A 12,500-nucleotide genomic window follows, 5' to 3' on the forward strand; every position below is an offset into this window, starting at 1 on the left:
ATAACAAAATTGAACATATGTGTAAATATATTAACAATGACATTACTGTCGCCAGTTGGCATTTGCCCATGAATATTCCAACAGCCCATAGACCCAGTAATTGTGAAGATGAAATAATCACTGTATATCAGAAAATGAGGATATTCGAATACGGTATATTATTAGCTTCAAAGGAGATTGAAGATGATTTCGCTTCATGAACCTTTGTTGATGATGATCTGAGGTCTGGCACCCCTATCTCCCCCTGACCCATCTTCCTGCTTGTTCGCCATAAAGTGTAAGGAGCCAAGTCACAGCAGGCGAAGGAATTTAGCTAAATTAGCTAAAATGCGCTAATTCCCCCAAAGAAAAAGGCATAAACAAAGACGCAGAACCATTCGAGTATGTCCATACTCAAGCACACGCACACACATGGACATGAACACGGAAATTGCACACACACACACACACACACACACACACACACACACACACACACACACACACACACACACACACACACACACACACACACACACACACACACACACACACACACACACACACACACACACTTTATCATTTTAATTTTGCCATTACTCATGATCTTTGCCTAAAGTAATACATCCCTAATTCTTATAATTACAAATCTAAATTTGATATGATAGTGAGGTACCATGACAAAAAAAAAAAGTGTGTTTATACTGGAGTTGTGGCAATTTGACAAATAGATTTTCCTGAATGTGTGTTTCTGGCGTAATTGGAAACGTGTTGGTCTCACATTCAACTTAGTTATAGGTTCGAATCCCGCACTACTCTGATTCCCAGCAGTGAACTGCCTCACCCCCACCCCCCACAATCAAACCGTATAGTAGTTCTAAGGTTCCGGGCTTCGGACGAAGCTACTCACCGCCTCCTGGCGTAATAGGCTCCTCTCCACCTTTTCCTGAACATTTCAGGCTCTGGGCTGAAGTGTTTCATGTGTCCTCTTCCGGGGCGGGAACGGTCAAGTGGCAGCAAGTGTCCGAGGACTTGGTACCCGTCAACATCACGTGCATCCAGGACACACCAGAATGTGTCTTCCACATCACGGCGTACAACTCACAGGTGGACAAGATTCTCGACGTACGACTCATCCAACCTGGTGAGCAAAAATAAGAAGTCGTGGGGAGGGAAAAGGAAGCGTTGGACTCTAGAAGACAGTTTGTAAGGTGAAGAAGAGTGACAATTCACCACTCGACCTGTTCTGACTTACGTACCTAGAGAAAAAGACGTAAATCATACACTGTCGGACGGTGAATTGTCGCTCTTATTAATCTCATAAAGGCTCTTCTTGCAGAGTTCATCGCTTCCTTCCCTCCCCTCGTCTTCCCATACCTTGTCTGTACAAAGTTTCTTAACAGTTCTCTCCCTGCAGAAGTAAAGGCTGTAATGTTATAATCTTTTGCCAACCCAGGCGACCGCTTTCTACCATTAGAAAATAGAACTTTACTAACTTTTTTAGCTGTAGTTGTGAAAATTACCTTTAGATCTTATAGATAAACCAGGAAGTCAAATAAATTTATTTGGAAAACCTGGGATGGCGAAAAGTTTTAAGATCTAAGCCCTATGAGCTTCTTTCCACTTTGATAAATGGGTAGTGTCTTTTGATTCATATATGATAGTAATTGTGTTTTTTTTATACTGAGATAGAAATTAAGCTATTATATGGCTCATGCATCAGTCATGGTCTTTAGATAAGAAAATGCTCACTCTAATGAGAATTTAATTACATATTTATGTTTTAGCTTGACTGAAGGGCAGCAATTCCATTTGTGATAGATATGATAAGTAATTGAATTTATTGTATGGGAAGACATATTTGATTTCCCCGGTCAGGAAGAGGTCTCGTTCTGTCAAGGGAGATATAAAAGATAAAGAATGACGATTCCTGCAAAGTAAAAGAGACAGATGAGACTGGAATGTATAATGTAATCATCAAACTTCAGAGTGGTAAAAGAAAATTCAGTAGTCAGTATAGTATGCTACGATCTCCTAAATGTATCCATCATTATTATGGTAAACAAAATTATACATCGACTGTATGATCCCAGGCTTTGACGAACATTAGTTTACGTGGTTTCGGTTTTGATTTATTCAACTTATGACAAATCTCGAACGTCCTTACTCAGAAGGTATCAGGGCAACTTCCATTATGCTTTTCTTGCCACTGGCCAACGTGCGCCGTATTGTTTGTGTCTACAACCATGCACCTTTCACTATAAGTACTTTTTAAGAATACTACATTCTTTCAGAAAACGTATACCATTTTTCATCTATGCATTATGAAATAATAAGCAAACAATTTTGATTAGGAACTGCAATATAATTGCACTTCTATTGGTCTCATTTTTATGGTAAGATGATTACAATAGCTATTTGGTGCTAAAAAAGGTTTGTTGAAAAGTCAAAGATACCAACAGAACCGCAAATGTTGTGCTTATGTCACTCTGTTCTTAGTAATCGGGCCCAAGACGTGATATTTTTGAGGGAAAAGAAAAAGAATGAATGCCATGAGTTACCTATCACCTTCCTACATTTGGCTTGGTATAATTATTGGTTTGTTTGTTTTTCAGGGACACGGATTGGTCAGGCCTCTGAGTGCTTTGTATACTGGAAGGATCCAGCCACTAACGACACTTGGGGTCTTAACTTCACTTCGCCCATAGACGCCAAGCAGTTCAGGGAATGTTGTGTAAGTACCCACGCAATTGTGCCTCTCTCTACCGTACTCACATTCACAGTGTCCTCGCGCCTTTGGGGTACCTTAGTGACATTTATCCTAATAGCTTTCATGTTTTTGGATCTAGTGAACACATTTGAAGCTGGAAATAGATAGACTGGCTCTCCCTAAGGTGAGGAGACCGAGGAGTGGTGAGATTAGTGGGGAGGGTTACACCTATTATTGGTCGGGCCACAGCAGTGGAGCGCACATTGGGTATATATCTGTCCGACTATATCAAGCCGTTATAAGGGTTACTCTGGTTTGTAAGCGTATAGCGCTGGTGAAGTTGGAACTCACCTCGGGCTTCATCTCTTGCAGTGTATGCTCCTACCGAGATATATGAACTTAAAAGAAAGGATATATCCAGCGCCAAGCATGAATCTGTAGTCGATCAGTGCCCGCCACGCAATACATTTGATATTTTCGTCGAAATCGATGCGGTTACTGGCACTGATAGAACTGGCTATGAATTATGTGGTGGTCCCCATAACTCCGGAACGTTTACAATTCTCCCTTAGATTTTGCAAAGTCCTGAAGGTTGAGAAGTTGTTGGTTCCTGATTCCAGAGACGAGAGTCACTCCCAGGGTATATCAGTGCCAGAGACGTGGCAAGGAGATCGATCACATTTCTGATAGAACTCGTTGGAGAATTCTTCATGGCTGCAGGGCTTACAGGAGTGCTACAATCTTTAGAACTGATCATAGACTTGTGGTCACAACATTGAAGCTGCGTGTCAAGTCCAGGAGAATCTTAAGATGAGGCATTAAGGTTTCATTGGAGAAACTCAGATATGATGCCTGTGCCCAAGAATATGCGGTAGCAATATTTAAATGGTTCGAAGTTTTGGCATCCATGAGAATCTTAAAGAACTTTGGGATACCTTCAGACCTGAAACTCTGAAAACTTTCGAGGAGTTCATAGGAGAGCGTCTAAAATCGAGGAATGGTGAGGTGTCGCATGAGACACTGTAGAATGTATTGAGGAGATTGTGCTGCCAAATTAACCAAGAACCTGGACAAATACATGACTCTGAAGAGGCTAGATAGAGCTCGCTTGAAGAGGGGTAATGAGGAGCAAATCAGAGGAATTAGGATGTCGAAGGTCATTTAATTGTTAATGACCTAAGACCTGCTTATCAATCCCTTAAGAAACTCCGCACCAATTCCGTGACCGACCCAAGTGAACACAGCCCGAAAAGCTGATGGACAATTTGTGGCAGACTTGGATGGGTGTAGAATTCGTTGCTCCGAGTACTTTGAGCGTTTGTGGATGGTTGATTCTTCGAGTGACCAGTCATCCCTGAAAGGTGCTCTGGTCGTGGTTGACAGACCCCCGATAGGTGAAAGTCCGCCCTCTCCAAGTGAGGTTAGACATGTTGAAAGATGAAGGGTGGAAGAGCGGCCGGCATATGCAACGTCAGCATGAGCGCGGACCTGCTCAAAGCAGGAGGCGAGGTATCTGTGGATTACATGAGGTGCTATCTGTTATTTGACAAACCAGTACCTTTTCCCTCTGATCGGAAAAGGGGGGGGGGATAACCCAAACATTGGCCTAAAAATCCCAACGGCTTGCCACAACTGACAGGTCTTGCTCTACCAGGGGTTTTTCACTTCTCATTTCGTGGGAGTGGGATGGTCAGTTTAGTTTAGTTAAACGACGGTTCATCCTTGTCCCGCCACTGTTCACCACTTGCACGGACTGAGAATTGAACAGAATTGTTGACCAGTGTCTTTGCGGAGTATCCACTAACAACGCTGAAGTCAAAGGATTACAATGGCGGAGCATGCCGACAGGAGACCTTTTGGTCCATAACTAGGTTGGATGCGAAAAAATATATATAATGATGATAAAAGAAATAAAATAGAAATTATAGTGATATGAATAATAATTAATAAATAAATGCATTGGTATAGTTAGATAATAAACAAACAGGTAAATAGTAAATAATGATAAATTGACAGATAAATAATAACAATTGAAAATCAAGCAAACAGACAAATAATAACAGACAAACAAATAATATAAAATAAATGGCAGTCGACCTAGTCCTTGCTGGTGACGTTGTCTTCCTCGGCTTCAAATTGTTAGAATTGTTTGGTGAAATGATGGGCCTTAACAGTGTAGATCACGATCTACACGCGAAATCACATATCTTTTGTCGAAAGAAATTGATCTCGGTTGTGGTTCTTGTTGGTCAAAGGATTCACGGAACTGACGAGTATGACAACTTTATTCAAGACGGACAAAGACATTTGGTCCATCAACAGGTAGGACACACAGGTAGGACTCACCTTTACGGAAGCAAAATAATCTTTGCAGGAAAGAGCGAGTAGATGCGTAACTCAACAAGTTTTAAGTGTTCCGTATTGTAGATAGTATTTTGTTGGCGATTACCGCCTCTTCTGTCCTAGAGGACTATGGAATTTGACGTCTTCTGGAAATGACGGTTATTAGACATAGACTTGAGGTTGTAGGACTTGCACACACGCACGCACGCACGCATGCACACACACGCTCGCGCGCGGGCGCTCACATAAATGACGGACCATCACAGCGTTATGTATCCTTCTGCTGTGTGTTCATTCGTATATCTTCGCTGATAACCAGCGCTTCTATCCTTGAAGATAACATTGTGCCGAACATTTGCTTCCCAGGGGTGGCCAAGGAGAAAGAAGCAAGGAGGGCAGAAGAAAGTCAGCACAATAGAAATTAAAAGTGATTTTTTTTTCTTCAGAATACTGATGTTATTTGAAGATATTCAGGGAGACGAGACAGCTTTCTGGCACATTCGATTTTTAGTTGACATTTTTTAACATCTGTAGAAGCGCTTTTCAAGACAGATAATTTTTGCATTTTTGACACTGCATTCAATTCACACACACACGCACACATGCTTTCTCTCTCTCTCTCTCACTGCCTCTCTCTCTCTCTCTCTCTCTCTCTCTCTCTCTCTCTCTCTCTCTCTCTCTCTCTCTCTCTCTCTCTCTCTCTCTCTCTCTCTCTCATTCTGCCTCTCTCTCTCTCTCTCTCTCTCTCTCTCTCTCTCTCTCTCTCTCTCTCTCTCTCTCTCTCTCTCTCTCTCTCTCTCTCTCTCTCTCTCTCTCTCTCTCTCTCTCTCTCTCTCTCTGCCTCTCGTTCTCTCTCTTTCTCCATATATATATATACATACACGCATATATATGTATATAAAATGTCAAGACATCCCTGAGACTACTCAGCCTGTGACCTTCTTGTTATGCATAATGGAGAATTGTGTCTTCTGCATCTTTTTCCTTCTTCCCACTGAGAGCTTTAACGTAGATATAACATTAGTCGAGCGTGAACAGTGTTGTTCAAGACTTTTAGTATCTATCAGAGTGAAATGAGACAGAGGTTATGAGACATATGAGGAAAACATGTATACATCTCACACACACACACACACACACACACACACACACACACACACACACACACACACATACATACATACATACATACATGAGTATGTGTACATCTATATTAAATGGTCCTTTCCTCTTTATAAGGGTGATGGCCCAGCCAAGGCATTCACATATCCTTCACCCATCCACCACCCAACTGTTGTCCCAACAAACGAGAGAAAAAAAAAAAACATAATGAATGTAAATACACCCAAAGTCTATTACAGTCACGTAGCATTCCTTGTAATTATTCTAAACCTCATTCCAATGTAATTTAATCCTGAATCGTCGATAGTTATCTAACCATCATTGTTTATGGTAAAACACGCACGTTGATCAAACCTGATAAAAGAATTCAATTAGACGCAATTTGCATAGACCATTCTTTCGTGTACTCTACACCCATTTCCCATTTTCTGTTATGAATGAGGTCTCCGTTTTCTCTTGAAGGGGAAGCCATGACAAACTGACATTCCTAACAGTAGTCCCTCGCTGGCTGTCGGATAGAGTGATACTTGCGAGAGCTCAAGACGCAAAGGCGTTTTTATTTTTTTCTTATCTGTTTTGTCTTGTTTTTTAATCAAAATCGTGATGCTTTGGACGATGGATATAACCACAAGGAGGTCCCCAAGATCGGTAAGAACGTATTAAGTAACTTCAACACCTTGAAAGACGGCGAAGTATTCAATTTAATTATTTACTTATTTATTTATTTATTTATTTATCCCTATTTCGCAGCGAAGGATAAGTGATTTGAAACTCAAGACTGAATTAAAATTTCAGGTTTTAGGTTTTAAAGTGTATAACCCTTTACCATGTTTTCTTACTTTTATCGTTTATTTCAATATATATATTTTTGTCTTAAAATTGATTTCGGATAATGACTCACGTAACACCCTCCTCCCCCTCCCCCTCCCCCTGCACCTCCCTCGTCACGGTCAAAGAGAAAAGGAAAATGGGAATCTCGGGCAAAACAAAACAAGAATTCCACGCCATGTTCATCTTTATTATCTTAGTGAAAAGAAAAGAAAAGAAATAACAAATGGAAATGGACTAGAGGACCCCCATAACCGTGTGTTGGGTTCCGATCTCGGGCTACATCGCTTTAGGATATCAGTGACTACCACTTGTTTATGGACTTAAGTAACGCCCCATCTGAGACAGTCATGCAGAATTCTTCTATAATCAGAGACCAATGTTCACTATGAAAAACAATCAGTTCTACTGTTGCTTCCTTCATGAAATCTCTCATTGAGGACTCTAATAACGTCCATATAGACCAGAGTCATACATTATCCATTTATAATTTGGGAACAATATAGTAGATGCATACATACATATACCAAAGGCTTTTTCCCCCTTACAAGGGAGGTAGCCAAAAAACAAGGCACAGAAACCACTCCCACCCATTCCATTCCCTATATACTCAACCCCCCTCCACCCTCTTCCTTCCCTCTTATCTTGGCACCTCCTGGATGACGGGTCATCCCTGCATCTCGCCCACTGCCCTGGGTCGGAAGCAGCGTCGCAAGACACAGCACATCCACAGCAAGGCCGCTTCATTAATTCGGCGACTTCCCCTCTTTATCTTTATCTTTATCAATGTTGACCAGTATAGTAATAATAATAAAAGAAAATGTCCGTTCTGTTGATGCCTTCCTTAATTCTCTTCTTTTACCACTTCTTCGACTAAAATTCATCGGTTCGATTTTGCCCCCAAGGATAGAAACGCTGGTTATTGGCGATGAAACGCAGAGGCATTTGTCCCGGCTGCCCAGCGACAGTGACCGCTTCAAATGCAGCTTAGGGTCTCCCGGCGTAGACTCTTCACCTAAAGATTAATATGAAAATAAATTTACCGAATTGAAATTACTTTTAACATCGTTTCCTTTTAACATTACATCAACTTTGATACGGTCAACCCCCTTATAAAGGAGAACAAACCTTTTGGTGTATATATGTATGCCATCAATTAACCATTTTCCTACAGAGAGGGTTGATTTATTCAACTAAATAGAATAGTAAGGAATAATAGATCAAAACCTGTTTCATCCCATTGGCTTCAGAGGTGAATAAAATCGCCCTGCGACAACCAGGATAAAACCACAAAATATCCTAAAGGACAGTAAACGGGTTAACTCAGGAGCTCCCAGACTTTTTTTTTCTCACGGATCTGCCATACTTATGGACTGCTGTTCTTTAACCTCCTGGAGAGACCGCTAATTTCAACACAAAAATTAATCGCTCTGCATCCATTAATTCCCATTAGTTTTCGGTCTGTGGACCCGTTTGTGGCCCTCTGTGGCCCACTAGGTTGTCCATGGACCACAGGTTGTGGACCAGGAGGTTAAGCTCTTATCCAGTATAACATGCTGTAGAGGCTTTATCATGTCCAACATCAGGTGGTTGTAGTCACCTGAAGAAGACATCAAGACTATGGACTATGTCGCCCTGTTGATCCCTTTTGATCTTAATCGTCCCTTTTTCGTACTACAGTTCTCCTCAAATCCCTCATTTACCACCTGTATGACTCCACCTCTTTGGTGCGACATTGTCCCATAGGATAGAAGCGCTGGTTATCGGTGGCGAAATGATCCAAATAAGCTCCACGTCATATTGACCTACTTTTGGAATTTTATTCTGGATTAAACGAGACGATGTATTTCACTCAAGGGAATATCTCCCATGGTGAAGGAGGAGAGATTAAGGAGGGAAGGTAGTAAGAAAGGATCGTAGGAGTTAAAAGAGTACAGTGAAGAGTGTGATGTCCTTAGAAGCATTATCAATGGAGGCGTGTTTCCCATCAATCAAGAGTATTGATTTTAGAATATACTGCAAATCAAATTTAACTCCTTTCCTAATAATGCGAAACAGCACGACGCCCAAGGCCCCGAAGGAGGCAACCACCAATGTAGTGTACAAATTTTCTTGCCAGGAGGGCCGCTGTGACAGTTCCATGCCATACATTGGAAGGCCCTCCAGTACCCTGAGACGTCGGCTCTAGTACCATAGGAACCAAGGGTCGATTTTTCAATGTTATATTGACGAACATGATATGAAACCACCCTTACAACAACTGATAAACTAGACAAATATACTCCATAAGTCCTCTACCTTTAAGGAAATACAAATATCAGAATCAGTATCCATCATTTGCCAACGACCACTGATTAACATCCAAAAGGCTGTAGACTGTATTCTGCCCTCCGCAAGACCTCAGGCACAGTCCCAGTGTCCAACTCACCGCCAGGAGGATTTTGTCCACAATGGGAATTTTATATAAAAAAAAAATCCCAAATTATAGACCAGTAACCAGAGCGATGACCAATCAGCGCCTAGGTCACCAGTAAGCTGATCCGTGTCTGGGCCGTGACACCCAGCCCACGATCACTAGGCCTCTAATTTCCACTCAAACATTATACTGAAAGGACCTACTGGCAATTTAGCAGTCTCCAGACTGAAGAAACCTTATTAAAGAGGCAAAAAAATCAAGAATTTAGGTATTAAAATCAACATATCTCAGTCTGTTGCTTTATCCTCCTACTGTTGACTAAATGAATAGCTACTTCCACATAGTTTCTGTTAACAATAGAATGGTACTAAGTTAAAGAATACCACCTTCAAGATTATAAAACCTACTAGCGTAATTTATTTCAACCAGGATATATATATACAGTATGTATATATATATATATATAATATATATACATATATATATATATATATATATATATTCATTATGTGTGAAGATCTGGAGTCTGGGATCAATGTCGAAGGGGGGAGCGTAAACACCAGACTCAATGAGGGAGGTCTATCGCCCGACGTGTCGGTCCTAGTCCTAGGACCGTCTTCAGGGGTATGAAGGGTTACAGTAATAAAAAGTTCTGAATACTGCTAGCATACATATGTATATGTATGTATATATGTACATATATATGTATGTATGTACGTATGTGTGTATATATGTACGTATGTGTGTATGTATATTGCTACGGGTCACTAATCCATCCAACACAGGTCCAGGACTCCTCCCTCTACCAAACAGACTTCCCAGTCCATGAACTTAAAAAATCTCTCGGTAACAGAGCAATATTGCCCATAAGGACAGAAGCGCAGGTGCCTTGTCGGTGAAGAAGTGCAAATGCCACCCTCCTAAGGACCCGAAAACCAAAGAAGAAGGCGGGATGAGTCGCTTCGCCACTCTTAAAGAGATCAACTCGAACTCGCCTCCTCTGAAACTCTCATTTCATCCCTTTTCTTCCACATGTTTCTTTCCTTTCACCCTCCCTCGTCTCCCTCTCCTCCACGTTTCTCTACCACTAGTCCTGGTCGTGACAAGAGCACAGCCGATTCCTCTATTGCAAGGTTTCCTTTTCCAACCTCAGCACCCACTTTTGTCAGGTCTAGGTAATGTAGTACTCCCTATACATTTGGTCACAGGACTACAGCTGTTATATAACTACAAGGAACATATTTTTTTTCAGCACCCCCTCGACCTCTATTCCAGCACCCCAGGCTAAGGACCATTGTTCTGGTGACATTTGCTTCCTCTTGAAATGCACTCGCATTCATCTTTCATTTCCTTCTCGGTCATCTTTTTTTTTCACACGCCCTTTTCGCTCATTTTCCCTTTTTAGCTTTGAATGCCCATACCACCATAGAGAAGTCCACCCATCCTTTCCTCTAGGTGCACCTTCTCACCTCATCTTCGCCCCATTTTTGGGGGCTGCCCCCATTTAACACGGAGGTACCTTAAACAGGTCCTATTGTGTCTAATAACAAACATGTTTATTCAGTTAGGTTGGTGCAACACGTACTGAAGGGTGTTAAGATGATGCCTTGCCTCTCCGCGCTGGCAAAAACCTGTTCAGCTTAATCCCCGTCCATCCCACGAGCATCTTATGTTGTCTGCAGACTCAACAGAGAATATTATTATCGGTGACGAACTCACCGTCTTTGTGTCGTCTAAAGACAAAAGCTGGTTTGTCTTGTGCAGATAAAGGTGGAAGGTCTGTCTGTCACAGAGAACAATATTCTCTGTTGTGTTTGTAGACACTACGAGAATACTTGTGTGGTGCGCGGTGCTTTGCACGATATTGGCGCTATTAGAAAAAAACAACAACTTTACAACAGCAAGGGCAATCCCGTACCACTGATACAATTTTTTTTAATATTCTTATGTAAATATCCAGCGCTTCTATCCCAGGGGACACTATTGCACTTAGAAAGTAATTCGTAGAGATGGTAAAGGAAATATTTAAGGAGGGCTGCAGAACGGAGGGATTTTGGTCTGTAGAGGATGTCACTTAAGTCCTTGGATTGATTGCATAAAACACACAGTCACTACCCCATACGGTGCCCCGTTCCACATAGAACTACTACAAGCGAAGTATTGACTACATTGGCCTGATAGAAGTACATCTAGGTCCAGGCATATAACCTAGAAATAGCGCATTTAAAGGGAATGTGTGATCATGCCCTAAAGATCAATCCTCGAACTAACATCTCTTCATTTCGTTTCCTTCCTCTCAAAATGTTCTATTATTATTATTATTATTATTATTATTATCATTACTGTTATTATTGTTATTATTATTATTATTATTGTTATTATTATTAATATTATTATTATTGTTAATATTATTGTTATTATTATCATTATTATTACTATTATTATTATTGTTATTATTATCATTGTTATTATTATTATTATTATTATTTTATTATTATTATTATTATTATTATTATTATTATTATTATTATTATCATTGTTACTATTATTATTATTATTATTATTATCATCATCATTGTTATTATTATTATTATTATTATCATTATTATTTTATTATTATTATTATTATTATTATTATTATTATTATTATTATTATCATTGTTACTATTATTATTATTATTATTATTATTATTATTATTATTATTATTATTATTATTATTATTAGTGTTAATATTATTATTGTTGTTATTATTATTATTATTATTAATAACACTAATAAGAGTCACCTACGGACTCACCAGTAACTCTGCGCGAAGACTATCATCCTCAACCTTGAGGGATTGCCATCATCATTTTTATTTCATCATTATTATTATTATTATTATTGTTATTATTATTATTATTATTATCATTATTATTATTTTTATTGCTATTATTATTGTTGTTATTATTGTTGTTATTGTTATTATTATTATTATTATTATTATTATTATTAATATTATTCATTTATTCATTTATTTATTTATTCATCTATGTGTTTTTCTTAAACGGTGACAGTCTGTAGCGACTTGAAATGTCACAATTATGTAGCCTCCCTGAGGA

At 39.8% G+C, this 12,500-nt stretch overlaps 1 protein-coding gene across 1 annotated transcript in view; it reads left to right on the top strand.

The window, feature by feature from the left end:
- The window catches only part of LOC143037153 (protein still life, isoform SIF type 1-like), a gene marked incomplete at its 3' end in the record, with an annotated part of 252,952 nt that overhangs the window by 214,707 nt on the left and 25,745 nt on the right, over positions 1-12,500 (top strand). The window contains exons 4-5 of the mRNA XM_076205270.1: positions 939-1,123; positions 2,595-2,713. Of these exons, the coding sequence (XP_076061385.1) occupies positions 939-1,123; positions 2,595-2,713 (304 nt within the window). The remainder of the gene's footprint in view (positions 1-938; positions 1,124-2,594; positions 2,714-12,500) is intronic.

The sequence above is a fragment of the Oratosquilla oratoria genome, chromosome 21 (genome assembly GCF_046742065.1).
Source record: "Oratosquilla oratoria isolate Oo_2021 chromosome 21, ASM4674206v1, whole genome shotgun sequence".
Lineage (NCBI taxonomy): Eukaryota > Metazoa > Arthropoda > Malacostraca > Stomatopoda > Squillidae > Oratosquilla > Oratosquilla oratoria.